Source organism: Pogona vitticeps, chromosome 2 (genome assembly GCF_051106095.1).
Source record: "Pogona vitticeps strain Pit_001003342236 chromosome 2, PviZW2.1, whole genome shotgun sequence".
NCBI lineage: Eukaryota > Metazoa > Chordata > Lepidosauria > Squamata > Agamidae > Pogona > Pogona vitticeps.
The window spans coordinates 22,451,666-22,471,938 of NC_135784.1; the positions used below are offsets into that span (position 1 = coordinate 22,451,666).

General features: G+C 44.6%; 1 protein-coding gene across 5 annotated transcripts; it reads right to left on the bottom strand.

Annotated features, from left to right (window-relative positions):
- Positions 1 to 1,233: 1,233 nt before the first annotated feature.
- LOC110090630 (uncharacterized) lies at positions 1,234 to 20,262 on the bottom strand. Of its 5 annotated transcripts, none has more exons than XM_072988502.2 (4): positions 16,824 to 20,262; positions 13,342 to 14,055; positions 8,897 to 9,008; positions 1,234 to 6,153 (listed from the first exon to the last, which is right to left on the bottom strand). In XM_072988502.2, the coding sequence occupies exons 2-4, from the start codon at positions 14,044 to 14,046 to the stop codon at positions 4,397 to 4,399; spliced, it is 2,574 nt and encodes an 857-aa protein (XP_072844603.2). In that variant the 5' UTR covers positions 14,047 to 14,055; positions 16,824 to 20,262; the 3' UTR covers positions 1,234 to 4,396. The 5 variants fall into 5 exon arrangements, with proteins under 5 accessions (XP_072844603.2, XP_020670005.3, XP_078244459.1 ...); XM_020814346.3 differs by lacking the exon at positions 16,824 to 20,262 and adding an exon at positions 15,852 to 16,099; XM_078388333.1 differs by lacking the exon at positions 13,342 to 14,055.
- Positions 20,263 to 20,273: the final 11 nt, after the last annotated feature.

A 20,273-nucleotide genomic window follows, 5' to 3' on the forward strand; every position in this document is an offset into this window, starting at 1 on the left:
ACTTCCGCTGGTCAGGATTTCTGGGAGTTGAAGTCCAAGAACATCTGGAGGCCCAAGGTTGGGGGCCACTGCTTTAATACGTCACAAATCCTTCAGGTGAAGGGGTGTTTCTGGTCGCATAGCTCTTCTCACAGCTGGTCCAAAGGCCCTGAGCAATTGCTCCTGATCCCTCTCTCCTTCCCGGATGGACTTCTGCTCTGGCTCGCAGTGGCTCTTCAAGGCCTCAGGGAGAGCACTTCCCCTACACGTGTTACAAGGGTTCTGTTGATGGCCCTCAAATATTCTACAGCCGGGGTGCCTGGGAGCCCCACCCCAAGCCCAAAATAAAATGATTCTTGGGGGGGGGGAGTGTATAGCTCAAAGACTCCCTTGAGCCATCTGGTCTGGGAATCCTGCAGCACCCCACCGCTCTATATTTTTTTAAAATTGTGCCACAAGGGGGCGTACAAAGGGCTTTTCCAGTTTAGAAAACATTGTAGAAGAAGAGATTTGAAGGCAGGGATTTCTGGAGTGGTGCAGGGATATGTTTGTGTGGCTTTCAAACCCCAAAAAGCTGCCCACTCCTATTCCAAAGAAACTTGGATTTCTTTCCATAAAGGTGTATAATTGGTTTTTCAGATTCAGTAGTTTAGGTTAGAAATGAGGGGGAAAATCTAACGTCTTCTAGGTATTGCCCTCAGCTGATTCAAATCTACCAAAGTCACTTGCTCCACCAAAGTCAATTGATCAGATGGGTGGGATATAAATAAATAAATAAATAAATAAATAAATAAATAAATAAATAAATAAATAAAGAAAGAAAGAAAGAAAGAAAGAAAGAAAGAAATATATTACAGTAGGACCGTTGTATACGTGGGCTCAGTACCTACGGTTTCACTTATCCTCTACCTGGAAAAAAAATTAATTTAACCCAGAAATACGTGTTTCCACCATGTATTACTAGAACTAGAGCAGTGGTCCCCAACCTTGGGCCTCCAGACATTCTTGGACTTCAACTCCCAGAAATCCTGGCCAGAAGAGGTGGTGGTGAAGGCTTCTGGGAGTTGTAGTCCAAGAACATCTGGAGGCCCAAGGTTGAGGACTACTGAACTAGAGGAAACCAGAGACAACTCTCACTCTCTCCCCCCCCCCCCCAGTAGGGTTTCTATATCAACAATTTCCAGCACGGGGGGCTTGGAACTCTTCCCTTGTGGATACTGTGGTCTAATTAGATTTCAAAAAGAATGAATGCAGTTCAGAATTTCATTATGCACTTTGTTGGTTCTTAAGAGAGTAACGGTGTCAGACATTAATATATAAAAATCCTCTAAAATAAAATTAACAAATCCACTAAAACCACCTCCTGCCAACATGGCCAAACGGAACCGTTCTAGCAGTGCAGAAAAAAAAAGGCTATAAAAAATGTTTTTCAGATTGCTCAAAAAATCCCCATTCCTGGGATTTCTCTACATCTGTTCAGTGGTATTTGGGGAGTGCAGTGTTGAAGGGGTTCACAACGGAGTGCGTGGAACCCGTTTTCTGCCACTTTGTGGGCTTCACCGAGAGCCAATCTTCAAGCAGGGAAGGGTCGACCCCGGTCAGAATCTCACAGCAAGAATCTTCCAGAACCATGACTGGAAGCAGGCCATCCAAGGGACATTTTCCTTTGTGTCATTTTTGCCAGGTGTCTTTTAGTCAGTGGAGGGTTGCCTGTTTTGGGGTTTCAGTGACTCTGCACCACGCGATCCATTCGGCTTCAGTGCACCTCCGATGCAGCGGCTGCTCAGGCATTTGGCGCACCGGATGGAGCCTCTGCCACTGTCTGGCCAGCAGCCTCTTTTTCACTTCTAGGGTTTCCATCCATCTGCAAAAAGGATAAAGTCGCCGTGGATAAATACCTCTACATTTAAATGCACATATGTGTGTCGGGGTTTGGGTTTAGAAATGCAAAGGACAGCTTTCGAAAAAATGCGACCATAGAATCACAGAGTTGGAAGAGGCTTTTATAAGGCCATCGAGTGCAACCCCCCTGCTCAATGCAGGAATCAAAATCAAAGCAGATCTTACAGACGGCTGTCTAATTTTCTTCATTAATTGACATTATAGGCCGTGAGGCCTGGCTCCTGGATGTTACAAAGGGTCAAGGGCTGTGGAAGGAACAGGGGAATGCATTTTAGATTTTTTTTGTTCGCAACCTCGCATGCTGTCTGTAGTTTTGAGTGCCTGGGAGGAATTTTTCTGGGCTGGGTACTTGTCTATCTGTCCATCACTAACCAATTGGTCCTTCCAGACTTGGAATCCAAAGACAGTCCCGCCTCTGCTGAATGTCCTTTCTCCCTCTCCTCAGCTGGAGAACATAAGGGAACTTTCTGAGTCAATTTTTCCTCACCGATTTAAAAACTTTTGGGGGGGGGCTGCCAGGGTTTCCAAAGTTACTTGGTAGGCTGTATGTTGAACATTCTGTCCTAATTATTGAGAAAGAATTGCTACTCCTCAGAGTTTTATTTTATATGATTTATATATTTATTTATTTTATTTATATCCCGCCTATCTAGTTGGTTAAGACCACTCTAGGCGGTTAAGGGACGTGGTGGCGCTGTGGCCTAAACCGCAGAAGCCTGTGCTGCAGGGTCAGAAGACCAAGCAGTCGTAAGATTGAATCCACGCGACGGAGTGAGCTCCCGTCGCTTGTCCCAGCTCCTTGCCAACCTAGCGGTTAGAAAGCATGCAAATGCAAGTAGATAAATAGGGACCACCTCAGTGGGAAGGTAACAGCGTTCCGTGTCTAAGTCGCACTGGCCATGTGACCATGGAAAATTGTCTTCGGACAAAACGCTGGCTCTATGGCTTGGAAACGGGGATGAGCACCGCCCCCTAGAGTCGAACACGACTGGACAAAAATTGTCAAGGGGAACCTTTACCTTTAGGCGGTTAAGACCACTAAACAATCTGCTGGCCGATGCTACGTCTCAGGGTGTGCCATTCCTTTTTTGGGGACTCCCAAGTCCCATGATTCTCCAATAATTTCTCCATGCAAAATCCCAGGTGCTCCAGCCCACAAGCGCACACTTGCAGACACCTTTATTCCACTCGCCTGGATGCGGCCTCGGCCTCCTTGCTGGCCTTCAGTTTCCTGGCACAATACATCCTGGGAGTGGTAGTCATGTTGCCTTTTATGCTCTATAGTATAGAGGACATCTCCTTTCCCCAGGAAGAATTGCAGCAGGAAAGGAAGGCCTGAAAAGAGGCCTCGGCCTTGTCCAGGTGAGTGAAACGGAGGTGTCTGAAGTTATGTGGGATGGAACTCCCAGAATTCTGTCCGAGAAGTTTTTGAATAATTCTAGGGATGTTGTGAATGACTCTTAATTTCCCCCCCCTCCAATGCCAAAACAATGTTTCTCAGGGAGTGTCTCTCCTCTTTCCCCAGAATTCATGTACAGTCGTGTTCCGCTTAATGACTGTGTCGCGATCGCAAAACGATGATTTAAATGTGGGAGTTTTGCTTACAGATGATCGGTTCCCTGCTTCGGGAACCGATTTTCACTTTACAACGATCAGCAAACAGCTGATCGTCGGGTTTCAAAATGGCCGTCGGCTGAAGAAAATGTCCCCCCGCTGTGCTTTAGGGACAGATTCCTTGCTACGCAGGCATGGAAAATGGCCGCCCCTATGGAGGATCTTTGCTGGACGGTGAGTTTTCAGCCCATTGGAATGCATTGACCGGGTTTTAATGCGTTTCAATGGGCTTTTTTATTTTGTTTGACGATGTTTTTGCTCTACAACGATTTTGCTGGAACAAATTAACATTGTCAAGCGAGGCACCACTGTACCGGCTTCCTTTCGGTGCTCAGCCACTGGGTGACAAAGGAACATCTTGTTCAGGATTCGAACCCAAAGCCTTTCCCACAATACATGGGAATCATGCTGGCAGCCTAGCAGCTGATCACCATGAAATGAGGAGGTGGAGGCAGCCAAAAATTAAAAACGACAACAAGAAACAAACAAAACACACAGACTTTGAATCAATGCATTTATTCAGCCCAAAGAGGAACTGTTCAGCATCTCAATACCTGCCCTGCTGCATCCTATAATCAGTGTGTTGCACTCACCGCTACCCATTTTGTATAACATATATGCTAACCTTAGAGCCAGTCTGTATAGCCTCGGGCAAGCTGTACAGTCTCAGGGCACTCCCTCAGAAGAAGGGAATGGTAGACCATTTCTGAGTTCTCTATACCTAGAAAACCCTGCATAGGGTTGTCATAAGTCAGAAGACTTGATAGCACACAATAATAATAATCACGTGTTAATTAACATATCCTGCTACATGTGTGCTATTAGGTGCGTGAAGATGTGACCTGGGAGCAGAAACCTTAGCACAGGTCTTCTTCTAATGTATTAGGGTTCAAGACTTCTGTCACACATTCTCTCCTGTGTGGATTCTCATATGTGTCTTAAGGTTTGAACTCTGGCTGAAGCTTTTCCCACAGCCTGCACATTTGTAAGGTTTCTCCCCCGTGTGCATCCTCTGGTGCACACGTAGGGCTGACTTAGAATCAAAGCTTTTCCCACAGTCCGGGCACTTGTGAGGTTTCTCAGCTGTGTGGGCTTTCTTGTGCTTCAGAAGTTCGGACTCTTTGCCGTAGCTCCGGCCACAGTCTACACATTTAAAGGGCCTCTCGTTTCGGTGCGTTCTTCTATGGACGGTAAGTGCAGAGATACGATCAAAACAGAGTCCGCATTCTCTGCACCGAAATGGTTTCTCTCCTGTGTGGAGGCGTCGGTGTTTAATCAGCTCCGACTCTTTATCGTAGCTCTTGTCGCAGTCCGAGCAGCCGTAAGGCTTCTTCCTTGCGTGGTTTTTAATGTGCGTCTGGTAACTGGTTTCCCAGCGAAAACGTTTTCCGCACTCCGAGCACTGGAATGGTTTCTCTCCGGTGTGAGTTCTTTCATGGAGATAAAGCATGGAGTTCTGAGAGAAGCTTTTCCCACATTCGGAGCACTTGAAGGGCTTCTCCCCAGTGTGGGTTTCCTTGTGCCGGATAAGATGTGACGACTTCCCATAGGTTTTCCCGCAGTCTGAGCAGGCGTAGGGTCGATCCCCGGCATGGTTCTTCATGTGCATTTTGATACTGCTCTCCCACCGGAAACTTTTCCCGCACTCGGAGCATTTGTAGGGCTTACCTCCCATGTGGATCCTTCCGTGGACAAAAAGCTGCGAGCTCTGACGGAAGCTTTTCCCACACTCGGGGCACTGGTACGGTTTCTCCCCCGTGTGCGTCCTCTCGTGAATTAAAAGATCGTACCGGCGACTGAAACTGTTCCCGCAGTGAGAACACTTATGGGGCTTCTCTCCAGTGTGGATTCTCTTATGTGTGATGAGGTGTGAGCCTTGACTGAAGCATTTCCCACATTCAGAGCATTTGTACGGCTTCTCTCCCGTGTGGCTTCTCCTGTGGGTGTTGAGGAGACCTTTGTCCGCAAAGCTTTTCTCGCACTCGGAGCACTTGTACAGTTTCTCTCCAGTGTGGGTCAACTTGTGCCTCATCAGGTGGCCTCTCTTAATAAAGCATTTCCCACACTCACCGCAAGTGAACGGCCTCTCTCCTGTATGAATCCTTTCGTGATCCGAAAGAATGGTACTAGTGCTGAAGGTTTTCCCACATTTCAAGCATTTGTAGGGCTTCTGCCCCGTGTGGCTTTGTTCGTGCCTTACCAGGAGCGCCTTATAACCAAAACCTTTCCCACACTCCAGACACCGATACGGCTTCTCTCCTGTATGTATGGTCAGGTGATTCGTAAGGATGGAAAGATTCTCAAAGGCTTTTCCACACACCGAACAAACATGTGTTTTCGTTCTTTTCCGTGCAGGCCGTTTCTTAGGGATCACAGCGCTCGGGTTATCCTTTGTTCCTGAGTCGGGACCCCCAATTTCTCTGGCACAAGAAGGCATTTCGCCTGACCCTGGGTTACCAGAAAGAGATTCTCCTTGCATGGGATGAAATTCCACAGGACTTCCTGGCCCCCGCTGACTTTGAAATGTTCCTCCAATTTTTGGCTCTGCACAAATGATTTCTTTCTCGCCATCCGGTACGACCCCATTAACATCCGTTTGCTCCGGTCTTCCTCCCAGCTGAAAATCTGCTTCCTCGTTTTCGTTCGCTTGCCAGGCCCCTGGAGGAACAGAAAGAGAACCACAATTTAGTCCAGTGTGGCCCATTTTCAGGGAAACTTTGGCCAAAATGACATTTTATTGTCATTTTATACTGCCAATACATTATGTCTACACTGATTTCTTAAATCTGTGACCATTTGGGAGTGGAAATTCTCCTAAAATCATTACATTAAAAATTGAGGAACGTCTTATACACGGACGTAAGCTGAGGAGAGAACAAAACGGCACATACTTTGCCTCTGTAAACAGGCTGCCTCCAATCACGAGGCTTAGTTTCCTCCAATCACGAGCCTTATGGAACTGACATCAGCTGATCCTGAACAAACCAATTGGAACATACCTCTTTGGAGGTGGAGCCTGTAGGCTCAGATGCAACAGGGACTCAAAGTGTCTGACTGTTCTGAGCCCAGAGGCTGAATCCTCAAAGCAAGGTTTTCTCAACTTTTGGGTTAGAAAAGTAGGGGGGCGTTTATAAACGGAAAAATACGGTAATAGGATTTTAGCCATTACTTAAATATCATAAAACTTAACATATTTTAAATATATGATTTAGAAAATATAGGGATATAATGTGCATAAATACTCTACAGATAATCACACCAACTGGACTTCTTTCTTGTTAGGCTGAAACATTTTGCTACTTATCCAAATAACTTCTTCATTTTGAAGAAGCTACTTGGATGAGTAGCGAAATGTTTCAACAAATAAAAAGGAAGTACAGTTGCCATGACTCAACTTCCAGATAACCACACCTGAATGATATATTCACATATATACTCTATAGAGAATAGAATAAGAAAAGAAAAACTGGATGCAAATTAATACTACAGATAGAAAAAACTAGCAGGGGAGATACCCTTCTACAAAGGTTAGAGGTCTGAATAAAGATGATGAAACAGTACAGTAAGACCCTGTATCTGTGGGATGGGTATCCGTGGTTTTACGTATCCGTGGTCTGCCATTGCACTATTTATAACACACAAGGGTGCTTCCTTGTGGCCTTTGTCTTGCCACCTTGTATGTTGTATATAGGGTTCCCTTGTATCTGTGGTTTCAGGCATCCACAGTAAATCATGGAACTGTGGATACAGAAGCCCAAGTGAATTTCTTAAAGCAAGAAGACAGAAGCATGATTGTACACTATCCCGAAATATGCTGCCCCAGAAGTGTACAAAACATATACCAAGTCTCTCTATAAACTATTCCAACTCCAATTTAGCCATTTTGTTAGCAAGACATTTGTGAAACGAGTGAAATTTCCCAACATGTACACGTGGTTGCCATCAACAAGTGCAGTCTAGTGCTGTTAAGTGCTATGTTGGTGTTGTTCTCACTGAAAAATAGGATGCCGGTGCAACTGAATAAATATGTGTATCAATGTAAATTCAGTTTTTACACCTCTTCATTTACTGTTGTTACTGCTATGTGCCATGAAGTCACTTCTGACTTCTGGCAACCCTATGAATAAGTGGGACTCCCGATGGCCCCGTCTTCAAATGCCCTGCTCAGCTCTTGTAAGCTAAATATCATGGCTTCCTTTCTTGTGTTAATTCATCTCATATTTGGCTCTCTTCTTTCCCTGCAACCTTCAGCTTGCACTACCATATCTGTCTTCTCCACTGACTCTTGTTTTCTTATGATATGTCCGAAGTACAATACAGTGGTACCTCGCATTACGATGTTAATTTGTTCCAGCGAAATCGCTGTAGAACGAAAACGTTGTAATACGAAAATAAAAAGCCCATTGAAACGCACTGAAACCCCTTCAATGCGTTCCAATGGGCTGGAAACTCACCGTCCAGCGAAGATCCTCCATAGGGCGGCCATTTTCGGTGGCTGTCTTGCGAGGAATCCATCCCAGAAAACAGCGGGGAGCCATTTTATTTACCCGGCGGCCATTTTGAAACCGCCAATCAGCTGTAGAAAAGTTGTCGTTTTGCGAAGAATTGGTTCCTGAAGCAGGGAACTGATCATCGCAAAGCGAAACAAGCCCATTTAGATCATCGTTTTGCAATCGCAAAAGCGATCGCAAAAATGTCATCGTCATGCGCTTTCGTCATAATGCGGGGCAATCGTAATGCGAGGTGCCACTGTAGTTTCAATCTGGTCCTTCTTGCTTTTAGAGAGAATTCCGGCTTGACTTGACCTGAAGCTCACTTATTTCTCTTTCCTTTCAACTTATTTCTCAGCCCAAGGCATCCATAAACGTTCTTCACCATCACCACATTTTAAATCACTCCTCCCCTGCACCCCCATCATCCATCTTCATTGTCCAGCTTTCACATCAATCAGGAATAATAAAGATCACTTTTTAAAAAATCACTTCACTGAGGAAGTGGACTTATCCATGGAAGCTCACATTAGTCTTCAAGGGATCACAAAGTTTTTGCCTTTTTTATTTTGTTCTTGCCTGATTTAAAAAAAATCAGTGCCACAGCATTTCTTTTGTTAAATGTAAAAATAAATATTGTTTATTTGTAATGTATTAATATATGTTTTATTTACTGTTGTAAACCGCCCAGAATAGTGCATTGCGCTAATGGAGAGGTATATGAATCACATCAAATCAGATCCAACCCAATCAAATTAATCAATCAATAAGAGCAAATGAGACTGTCAGTTATCATTTCTACCTAGCCCTCAGATGTTGGTCAGGATTAATAAAGCAGTGTGGGAGGAAAAGCATGGAGGAACTCCAGGTTTTGCCAACTATCCAACCCCTTCACCCTCTGGCATCCTCACCATGCATACAGGCCACGGTGTCACCCTCCTGCTTGGTCTCCACGTGGGGCAGACCTGGTGGTGGATTTGGTCCTCCTGGCAAGAAACCAACAGTCTCCTCCTGTCCCGGCACCTGAAAAAGAAGAGAAGAAAATCAGGGCTGCCTTGGGACTGGCCGTATGGAAACGTGGGCAGGAGATCTCCCCCTTTAACAGTGGTGTGGAAGAGGGTGTTTCAGCAGGCGAATGTACAGGACGTCCAGGTTTCTTTTCCATGTGGCCCCTTTAGTTGGGAGAGGGTGGGTCCAAGATTTTTTTTTGGCTGCCACCTTTGAGGGTCAAAACAGTGTCCCTCTGCCCTGGTGGAATCTCATTTCAGCACTTGTAAAGAAGTATCATCTTTCACCAAACCGCCAATGGTAGAGACAGATGGCCAGGTGGCTTTACAGTGCATCTCAACCTTGGATCCCCAGATGTTCTGGGACTCAAACTCCCAGAAGCCTTTGCCACTCGCTGTGCTGGACAGGATTTCTGGGAGTTGTTGTCTAAGAACATCTGGGGACCCCAGGTTGGGAACCACTGCTTTAGAGGAGCAGCTCTACTACTGCTGGGCACAACTGGCCTATAATAGGACTGGTCCAGTTTTGTTTTATTTAATTCATCTAACACCTTTCTCCCCCAAAGGAGACTCAAGACAGCCCACAGTCTATTAAAACTACAACTACACAGTTCATTAAAACACTACAATTAAAAGTACAGGGGGAAGGTGGGGACAGCTATTGCAATAATGATTGCCGTGTCAAAATCGGGGCCCTGATCCTGACCCGTTAAGAGTCCTACCTATTGTTCCCGAAGGAGAAAGAACAATCTGAAGAACTTCCTGCCCTGGTTGATGTTTAGAACGAGCAAGACAGAGCTCTTTTTAGCCCCCTTGCAGTAGCTCTGATCAGAAAGATGGGCGGGGTATAAATAAATAAAATAAACAAGGATTGGGATTAACAAGTTCATTTTAACTCTGTTGTTTTTAAAATCCTTCTTTAATATTTGTATACTTACTGGGCTGAATTTTTAAATATTGTCTTTTAATTGTTGCAAGCCACCGTGTCCTTTTGAGGAGAAAGGGAGGATAAAAATACTTTAAATACTTTTATTTATTTATTTATTTATTTGTTTATTTGTTTGTTTGTTTGTTTGCTTGCTTGCTTGCTTGCTTGCTTGCTTGCTTGCTTGCTTGCTTGCTTTCATTTCATTTTATTTCATTTTTAACTACCCATCTGGCTGAGGGCCACTTTATTAAATAAATGAAAGGTCAGCTGAGGTGTTGGGAGGTAGAAAGTAGAGATACGGAGATCAGTATAAACTCTTAATTTAACGCTTTGCTAAATCCCATTTTAGGATGGCCTTCACACACCTGACAGTTTCCAGACACACTGTATTACAAATCCCATCGCCCCCAGTCATCAGATTCTAGGATTTGTGTCCTATCCCATGTGGAAAGTGCCAGGTTGAGGAAAGCAAGTTAAAAACTACAGGAAGAGTCATTACCAAAAGAGCCATTAACAACATGTGCCACGGAAGGAGAGAATAATAGCTAAATGTGCTTTCCCCTGCAAATGCCATAGTTTTTCCCCCCAAAAGCTTTCCAGATAGCTCAGTGGTTTAGGTATCTGGCTGTGAGACCAGAGGTTGGGTGTTCAAATCTCCCTCGGTGCTTCCTGGGAGAAGAGCCATCCTGGGTGGCCTTGGGCAAGCTGCACAGTCCCCAGAGCTCCCCCTAGAGGAAGGGAAGGGCAAACCACTTCTGCATGTTCTCTACTTGGAAAACTCTGAAAAGGGTCACTATAAGTCAGAATTGACTTGACAGCACAATATTATTATTATAACTTAATTGACAAATAGTGAACATATTGATTTAAATACCAACCTTATTTTATTTATTTGTTTGTTTGTTTAAAATATTTTACCCTGCCTTTTGCCTTAAAAGGGTCCAAGTCGGCTTACAATAATTAAAAGACATCTAAAAGCAAAAACTGTGAGTATACAAATATTTTTTAAATTACATAAGTATTATATTAAAAACCATCAATAAAAACATATCTTTAAAAACCATAGAGCACAACAATCATTTAAAAAAAAAAACACCTGAGGCTGCCAATCACTAAGAAAAAGCCTGCCTGAAGAGAAAGGTCTTTGTATTCTCGAAGGCTTCCATGGCCAGCATCTGATGGTTGTTGTAGGTTTTTTGGACTCTTTGGCTGTGTTCTGGAGGTTTTTCTTCCTAACGTTTTGCCAGTCTCTGTGGCCGGCATCTTCAGAGGAGAGGAGCTAGAACTCTGTCTGTGTTCTGATGTAGTGTGTGGGATAGTTGAGTATTTGTAGCTGTGGGATCAGGTTTTGTTCTTTTCAGGAGACTGGTTGATTATTGTGTTAGGGTGTTTTGTTTTCTGTGTTTTGTTGTGATAATGGGGGGGGGGGAGAGATGATCTGTCACTGTGATTGATGTGTTGTTAGCTAGGCTTTTGTGTGTAGTGATCACCAGTCCGTGTGGCTCAGTAGACTTCAACCTTTTTGCAGGCTGTATTTTTCAGTGCTGGGAATCAGGCTTTGTTGAGTTTTAGACTTTCTTCTTTTTTGTTGAAACTCTGCTGGTGTTTGTGGATTTCAATGGCTTCCCTGTGTAGGGGAACACAATGATTGCTGGTGTTGTCCAATTCAGATAGTTGAGTTTGGTGCTAAGAAATTGAGCTTCACAGTTCTGATTCGCTACAGGCAAATGGCTATTCCAAGAAAGAAATCAAAAGAGCCATCAAACCGAGAAAACAACACCGAACTGAAGAAGAAAAACAGCCACCCACAAATAAAATATTTCTGCCATACATCAAAGGAGTCACGGACTGTATGGGGAAAGTGATGAAAAAAGGCAGCCTACAAACAGTATTCAGGCCCACCACAGAAATACAACAAATGTTACAGTCAGGAAAGGACAAAAGGGACCCCCTCAGCACTGCAGGAGTATATCAGATACCTTGCAGTTGTGACCAGGTATATATTGGGACCACAAAATGCAGCATCCACACCAGAATCAAAGAACATGAGAGACACTGCAGACTAAAACAACTGAAAAATCGGCAGTAGCTGAACATGCCCTAAAACAAGCTGGACATGACATCCTATTTCAAAACACAGAAGTACTGGACAATACCAGCAATGTTAGACTAAACAGGGAAGCTGTTGAAATCCACAGACATCAGGAGAGCTTCAACAAGAAAAGAAGAAAGTCTAAAACTCTACAAAGCCTGGCTCCCAGCACTGAAAAATACAACCAAAAGGTCAACAAACTCTACCCAGTCACAAGGACCAGTGATCACTGCACACAAAAGACTAGCTAACAACACCCATCAATCACAGTGACAGACCATCTCCCCCCCCTTATCACAACAATACACCCATAACAAAAAACACCCCGATCACCATAATCACCCAATCTCCTGAAAATGACCAAAGGCTGATCCCACAGCTACAAATACTCAACTATCCCACACACTACATCAGAAAAAGAGTTCTAACTCCTGTCCTCTGAAGATGCTGGCCACAGAGACCGGCGAAACGTCAGGAAGAAAAACCTCCAGAACATGGCCGAGAAACCTACTACAACAACTATCAGAAAGATCTTTGCCTGCTTATGAAAGGATAGCAAAGATGGGGCCAGCCTGGCCTCTAGTGGAAGGGAGTTCCAGAGTCTGGGAGCATTATTATTTCCACCATTATTGCTGTTATGTATCATCAAGCAGCTCTTGAGTTTGGTCGAGCCTGTCATTTAATGACCTCTAATTCCCAATGATTAACAAACAAATACAGAAAAAATTATAAGAAAAGTTTCAAGGTAACATAGGGACTAACACGTTTTGATTGGTATAAGCTTTCATAGACTGTAGCCCAATTCCTCAGATGCATTCACCTGGAGCAGCCCGATATAGCCACTCTCTTGGGGTAAAAAAACCAGCAAACTAATTTCTCTTCTAAGCGTTCATGATTTAGTGCTTAAAGCTATTGTGCCAAGCCAATGCTAACTGGTGCCCATCGTGGTCAGTGGGGCAGAAGGTAGAGCAACCCACAGTGGGTGGAGTCAAGGGTGACAGACAGGATCAGAGGGCAAAATCTCTCTGAATCTCTGCCTTCAAGAGCACCCCTTTCATGCAAAGCGCAACTGAGGAAGCAGAAAAATACGCCCAAATTAGAAATGTTCCTTCCTGTAGTCACTTCCTGTTCCTTAAACCTAGATTCCTTAAACCAAGATTCCTTAAACTAAGATTCCTTAAACCTAGATTTTAAAGATGGAGGTTTAAAAGGAAGGGAATACCCTGTACTTGGTAAGAGGGCAGACCGGAAGACTTTAGAGAAGCAAAGTTCCAAGTTGCGTTCTCAGACCAGCTGCCTCTGTTCTGAGTGGGCATAAACAGCCCTCACCTTTTCCTCCCGTCTTCCAGAGTCCTGTGATTGAAAGGGAAAGCCTTCCACCAAGGCGAGGGCCTGGGTCATACTCTCCGGGCCACGATCCCTCACCCAGCTTTGCATTTTTTCCGGCAGGATAGCCAGAAACTGCTCCAGGATCACCAGTTCCACCACCTGCTCCTTGGTGTGCCTCTCGGGCGTCAGCCATTGGAGCCCAAGGTCCCAAAGCTGCCTGCTGTTCTCTCGGGCGCCCTCTGCTTCCCGGTAGCAAAACCGCCGGAAGCGCTGGCATCGTGTCTCCATCGTGTTGTCGTCTGTGGTCTCTTCCTTCACTGTCGGAGAGGTGTCCACATTTCTGTGGGCCTCTGGTGCAGCTTCTGGACTACGGCCCGGCAAGTGGTCTGAGGTAACCCACTCTCCTCTAGACCAGCGATCGGCCTGGGCTATCTCCTTGAAGGAAGACTGAAAAGCTTCCTGCTGAGAAAAGCCTGCCGGCGCCGGATCCCGCCGTCCCACATGGGAAGAGCCCACTGTCCTCAGAGAGCCATGCCATGGATTTTCCCAGGGTGGTGGTTTCAGCCCTTTCTGTGGACGACATGTTGCCGCGGGAGGTGGCCCTGGTTGGCGCTCCCGAGGATTATTGGTCACAATAACACGAGGCGTGCATCTGCCTTCTTCCCATGTTTCCTCCAGCTCCTGTTTCGGCTCTTCCATTTTCATGCCCTGCCGCTACAAACAAAATTAAACACATTTGAAGAGCGCTGCACAAATGGGATGCTAGGAAAACGATGCTTCTGAGGCGGTGCTGATCAAACATCAAAAAACTGCACCGGAACGGACCAAAAAACTAGTAACAACTTTGAGAGATCTGGAAGCCAACTTTTTTCCGCTCAGACCCATCAGAGATTGGATGGTCTGCAAAAACAAACAAACAAAATAAAAACAAAAAAACCCCACAGAAAATAAATGTGTGTATCTTTTTTTTGGGTGGGGGGAGTTGGACTTTAGCTCCCAGAAGTCCTCAGGCAATGTGAGCAGCAACTTCCTGTGGGGCAGGAGAGAAAGAGCCAAAACATGCAAAACGAGCCTTCAATTTGCCCGCCCTGCGGTCTATTTCAAATACTGGTGGTCCACGGTCTGAACACGATGGCCACTGAAAACCACCATTTAAGGGCAAATGACACTTAGCCTGCCTCTGCGCAGGGGACCCTGTGGCCACCCCCCATCCTCTTTGGACCATAAGCCATCCTTGAGCAAAAGAATCTCCCCCTTCCCTTCCACAGTGACAAACCTGAGCAAGGATGACCCAAGAGATTTTGCTACCTGAGGCAACAGACAAGATGGCAGCTTTTCCTCAGTCTACATTACAGAATTTTGATGGGCAGATGATAGACTTCTTTGTGAAAGTTAGTGGGGGTGGTTTACAAATGTGTGATACTTAACCCCTGGTATAGGGGGTTCAGGTCAAGCTGCGTGACACACGCAACTCAGCCCCCACCCCAACCTGAGGGAAGAGCCAGGTTCTACCATCTCTAGAACCTGCCACCTGAGAATGTGCCAGTTGTTGTCCCTGTTGCCTCACGGTAGGGCCAGCTAGAACCAAGGAAGTCTATAAGCAAGAGGTGAAGGCAGTCATGCCTTTAGGTTACTGTTTTCCTGCCTGAGGGCAACCCGGATGAGAAATGGAATAAAGCATCTTCTTTATGCAGAGAATGTACACCCGAGTGTGTGCCACATCCTGACCCTTTCGACAGCCCATGCGCATTAGTTCAGTTAGGAAGCAGATTATTATTCCTTTAAATATTCATTCAATATAGTCCTATTCATTACATCCATTCATTGAAATCACAGGTCTGGCTACAGAAAAGCTGACCTAGGGTGTTGGTCTTTCTGTTCCTGCTTCTGCCATCCACCCTTCTTTTTTTGAGGAGAAAGGGAGGCCCAAGGCTATAGGATCCTGGATTCGAGCCCCCCCCCCCGCCCAGCTTGTACCACCGCACACCCAAATCAAGCATCATCCACGAGCTCTCGCTGGATGCTTTTGCAAGCTTTCCTGAGGCCACCCTTCGAAACTGGATGTTGGGGCAAGAGCCGAGCCTACCAGACTGTGGGCTGGGGTGATAAGAGGGGGATTCTGGGAGTTGGAGTCAAGATTAAATAAAGAGATGTCTTCCGAGCTTTGAGAAGGACCTTTGGGTGATCCCGCCAGGCCCTCCCCCTTAAGACGATCTGAGGAACCAAAGCATTTTAAAGAGCATCCTTCCCAGTTCATTGACCTGATTCGCCAGAAGCAAACTGGGGAAGCATTCTTAAGTGTCTCTCCGCTCAGAGCAGGGACTTTGGGGTGAATAGAGGGATCCCCCTCTATTCATCTCTGCAGCCAGGGGTCCCTTGTTGAGTACTGCACCTCCCCCCCATCCCATCCCATCCCATCCCATCCCAGCCTCCCCTCCCCCTATCATCTTGTGTCTCTCCCCTTTGCATGCCCTTGGTGCAGCCCTTCCTCGCCTTCTCCACTCGCTCACCTGATCCGGGGACCCTTTGCCAGGGATGTGCCTAGAAGGGAAGAAAGGAGGGAAGGAGGAAGAGGAGGAGGAGGAGAGCCCTCATTTCCTGCTGAAACCAAGAAGGCAAGGCAGGTAGAGAGAGAGAAAAAGGGAGGGAGAAGCCATTGTCTCTGTGTGTGTGTGTGTGTATGATGGTGGGGCTTGGAGGGAGGAGTGGAGGACAAAGTTTTCCCAAGGAAAAAAAAAAGGAGGCGGGGCGGGAAGACAAGATGCTTTCCTCCCTCCTCTCCCCTTGCTGGGCTTGTCTAGAAAAGCCAGCTCGGTGTGTTTAACCCCTTTCAGCCTCTCTTGAGGAAAGCTGCCGAGATGAGAGAGATCTCTGGGGCAGCCCCCTCCCCTCCCCACCCTAGATGGGGAGAATGACACATTCGCCTCACTATCTACCCACTATCTGTCCTACTTTGGGCACATCCCGAGAAGGCAGGATTCTCTGGAAAAGGCAATCAAGCTGGGAAAGGTGGAAGGTCGCAGGGAAAGAGGAAGAGCACATGTGAGATGGATTGATTCCCTCAAGGAAGCCCCGGGCTTGAGTTTGCAAGAGCCGATTGATCAGGGCTGTTGAGGACAGGACCTTTTGGAGATGGCTCGTGCGCGGAATGAAAACGATACTTAGAGATTTTGTATACCTTGGTTCCAATCATCAGTCCAAAGGGAGACGGCAGCCAAGGAATCAGAAGAAGACGGGGACTTGGAAGGGCAGCCATGAAGGAACCAGAAAAGATCCTCAAGTGTAAGGATGCGTCACTGGAGACCAAGAGCAAGATCATCCATATTCTTGTATTTCCCATCACCGTGTATGGGTATAAAAGTTGGATAGTTGTTGTTTCGACTTATATACTGCCCCATAGTGCTGGAGAGCAGTCTAGGCAGTTTTTACGTCATAATTATGCAACTTGGCCCCCAGTGAACTGGGTGCTCAGTTTTACCGACCTTGGAAGGATGGAAGGCTGAGTGGTCCTGAGCAGAGGCTTGACCGCAGTACTGCAGTTTACCCGCTGTGCCACAGGGCTCAGCTTGACACCCAACTTGCCCTAACAAAGAAATGAAGGGAAGGTTAGTCAACTACACCACATTTTATAGTTTAAAAAAATACAGTAGGGCCCCCATATCTGCAGGATCAGTATCTGCTGATTCACTTATCCACGGTATAAAAATTTTAAAAATATTTTTTAAAATCCTAGAAAAAAGTATTTCTAAAGGTGAAGTTATCAGAATTAGTCACGAGAGGGAGCCATAGACCACACAATGTATAATATATAATGTCTGCTGTTAAAACAGCATTCAAGTTCACATTTTTCAACATCCACGGGGGGTGGCTTGAAACTGATCTTACTGTACATATTTTGAGGATGATACCGAGGTTTGTCCCTCAGACAGGTCAAAGGTGGTCCATAGAAGCCAAGGATGTTGTCTTGTACCCAATCAGACATCTTGGGGTAACATCAGTCAACCAGCACGAATGGCTCTTCTTGCCTCCCTATCTTGCAAATTAAAGCGCATTGTACTGTAAACTGGTTGTTTGGCAAAACATCCCACTAGCGCTTCTCCACCTTCCTGGCAAGAACCCCCCCTCCTCCAAACTCCAGTTGTAATAATTTAAAGAATTAAGAATCACAGAATCATGCAGTTGGAAGGGGCCTCTAAGGCCATCCAGTCCAACCCGCTGCTCAATGCAAGAATTCAGATCAAAGGACATCTGCCTGGTGATTGTCTAAGTTTCTCTCAAATGCCTCCAATGTTGTCCATTTATGCTTCAAATCTGCTGTTTGAAATGGTGACCTCTCTCTACCTAATGGAAAGGCTGGCTTTCCCAGCCTTTGCCTGCCCTGCCTCTGTGACATCACAAGCCCCGCCCCCTGGTCTTGGATTTCCGATGCAGCTGAACCTGGCCAGCCTCAGAGCTCTCAGCAGATGCCTCCTCATCCCAGCCGTGACATGGCCGAGGGCTCCATGGGCCAGGTGGGTCCTGCAGATCTTCTCATCTCACAGAACTGCCTGGATTCTGCATTTTTATACATGGAATGGGAAAGAAGACATCCTCCCTTTATTGATTTGATTTACCGTATTTAAAATATTTTATAATAATACCCGGTGTCCCCGTAAAGTTTGTGAAAAGATCAACAAGAGATGAAGTACTGAGAAAGACAAGAGAAGAACATATACAATACAGACAAAATGAGATTGTGGTGCTGAAACAGATACCTTGGAGAATAAAAGAGGTGAGGAAACAATAACAATTTCTAACTACTAAACTGAATGAAAAAGGAGTGAATTTAGATGGCTAGTACCTGAAAGGATCCTGATGAACTGGAATTCAAGAAGATACAGACTAGATTCCATCCGTAAAGCAAGAGAATTCTATGAGAAACAGGTAAGCTTTTTTGAAGAAGAAACACAAAAGCCAGATAGAAATGAAGAAGAAATTAGAGAACTGGGAGAGATAATACCAGAAGAGGCAGCTGCACAAAGTGAAGAAGGAAACCCGAAAAAGGACACAGAACAAGAATTGGCCAAAAGAGAGAGAGAGAGAGAGAGAGAGAGAAGAGAAATACTAAGACAACAAACCCTAAATATAAGTAAAGAAGATGGAGACAGAAATTCAGATCTTTTCATTGAATATTAACAGCCTGAACCCACCAGGAAAAAGGGGAAAAAATCTTTTCACAACTACAAAAAAAAATTAAATGAACATAATCTGTCTTCAAGAAACCCATATTAAAAAGGCAGTACAACAAATATTTGGAATACCCAAAGATTGATAAATTCTGTTATTCAGCAGCACAGCAAAAGAAAAGAAGGGTAGCCTTATATGTTAAAGAAACTTTGGACTCAAAACACGGTTATTCGGATAAAGAACGGAGAATTCTAACAGTAGAAACAACAATAAATAAATAAAAAAGATCTTGATGATAATAATACTGTATATGCACTCAATAATAAACAAGAAGAATTCTATCAAAACCTATACAAGATAGTACGTATTGGAAAAAGAATACAGTACCAAAATATCTGTCTATTAGGAGATTTTAACGCAATCGTGGATGAAAGACTGGACAATAAAAGTGGCAAAAAGGGGGATAGGAGAAGGAAAAGACTTCCAAAAATCTTCCTTCAGATGACCGAAGAATTAGGGCTACAAGATACACTATAAGGAGAGAAACAAATACGAAAAACGCTCAATGTACATTCTATTCGAATAGGCATAAATCTTGGTCTAGAATCGATAAGATATGGCTATCCTTGGAATACACAAAGTAGAAATAGAAACCAATATTTGGGCGGATCACAACCCAATGAAGATGCAGTGAAAAGGAGAAAAGAAAAAAACAAGAGGGACTTTAAACCGAACCATATTGAAAGATAAAGAATTTGTTGAAAGACCTAAAAAAAAGAAATTGAATTGTTTTTTAAAGAAAAAAAGAGGGGAAAAAACTAAAATATTTTCTAATATGTTGTGATAAAGTTTAAAACTTTTGGATTAAAATACATATATGGTTTGCTAAAATGTTAAAAAAACATATAGACTTTAAACCAGAACTGTTTCTATTAAGTATAATGCCAGAAAATTTTGATAAACAAAATGTCATCTAACAGTGCATATTTTGACAGCAGCTAGGATTTTACTGGCACCGCATTGGAAAAATGAAGGAATACCTACAGATGAAGAAATAATTAAGAAGATTTTGGACCGTGCATAAATGGACAGATTTACATTGAAGATTAAAGAGAAGGAAGATTCAGAATATTTTCAAACATGGAATCGGTTCTATTAACGGTTAGAAACGTGGTGTAGAGATTAGACCCTAAACTGTATTAACAAATGAATATAAACTGAACCTATGAATCACGATGTTTAATAAACACAGATAGATTTTACTAATTAAAAAAGAGAGAGAGAGAGAAATGTGGAGCTGGAAGGGACCCTCTAGATCATCCAGTCCAGCCCCTGGCAAGAAGGCACAGTGGGGGAATTGAACTCCCAACTTCTCATCCAGAGACCTAAACTACTGAGCTATCCAGCACTTCTTAAAACACAATATTTAAAAATTAAAAACAATAAAGTAGACAAATATATTAAAAAGGAACAAACAAATACCACTCTGAGAAAGGGCATATACAAGGAATACTTAAAGGCACAATCAAAGCAGGAATGCGTAATAATGAGCCCATCTGTCTGTCTCTCTGTCTGTCTGTCTTGTCCAAAGAGGGCCAGCTGCAAATCTTGATGCCAAGTTGAGGGAGCCAAAGAAATTTCCTATCTCTTCCCCCCTCTGCTTTGCTCTTCACCAAGAGACTCAAGGGGTTAATGAGAGTGACCTGATCTGCCTAGAGAGGCTCAGAAAAGGGGAGCGTTTAAATGCCAGATGCAGCTTCCGTTGG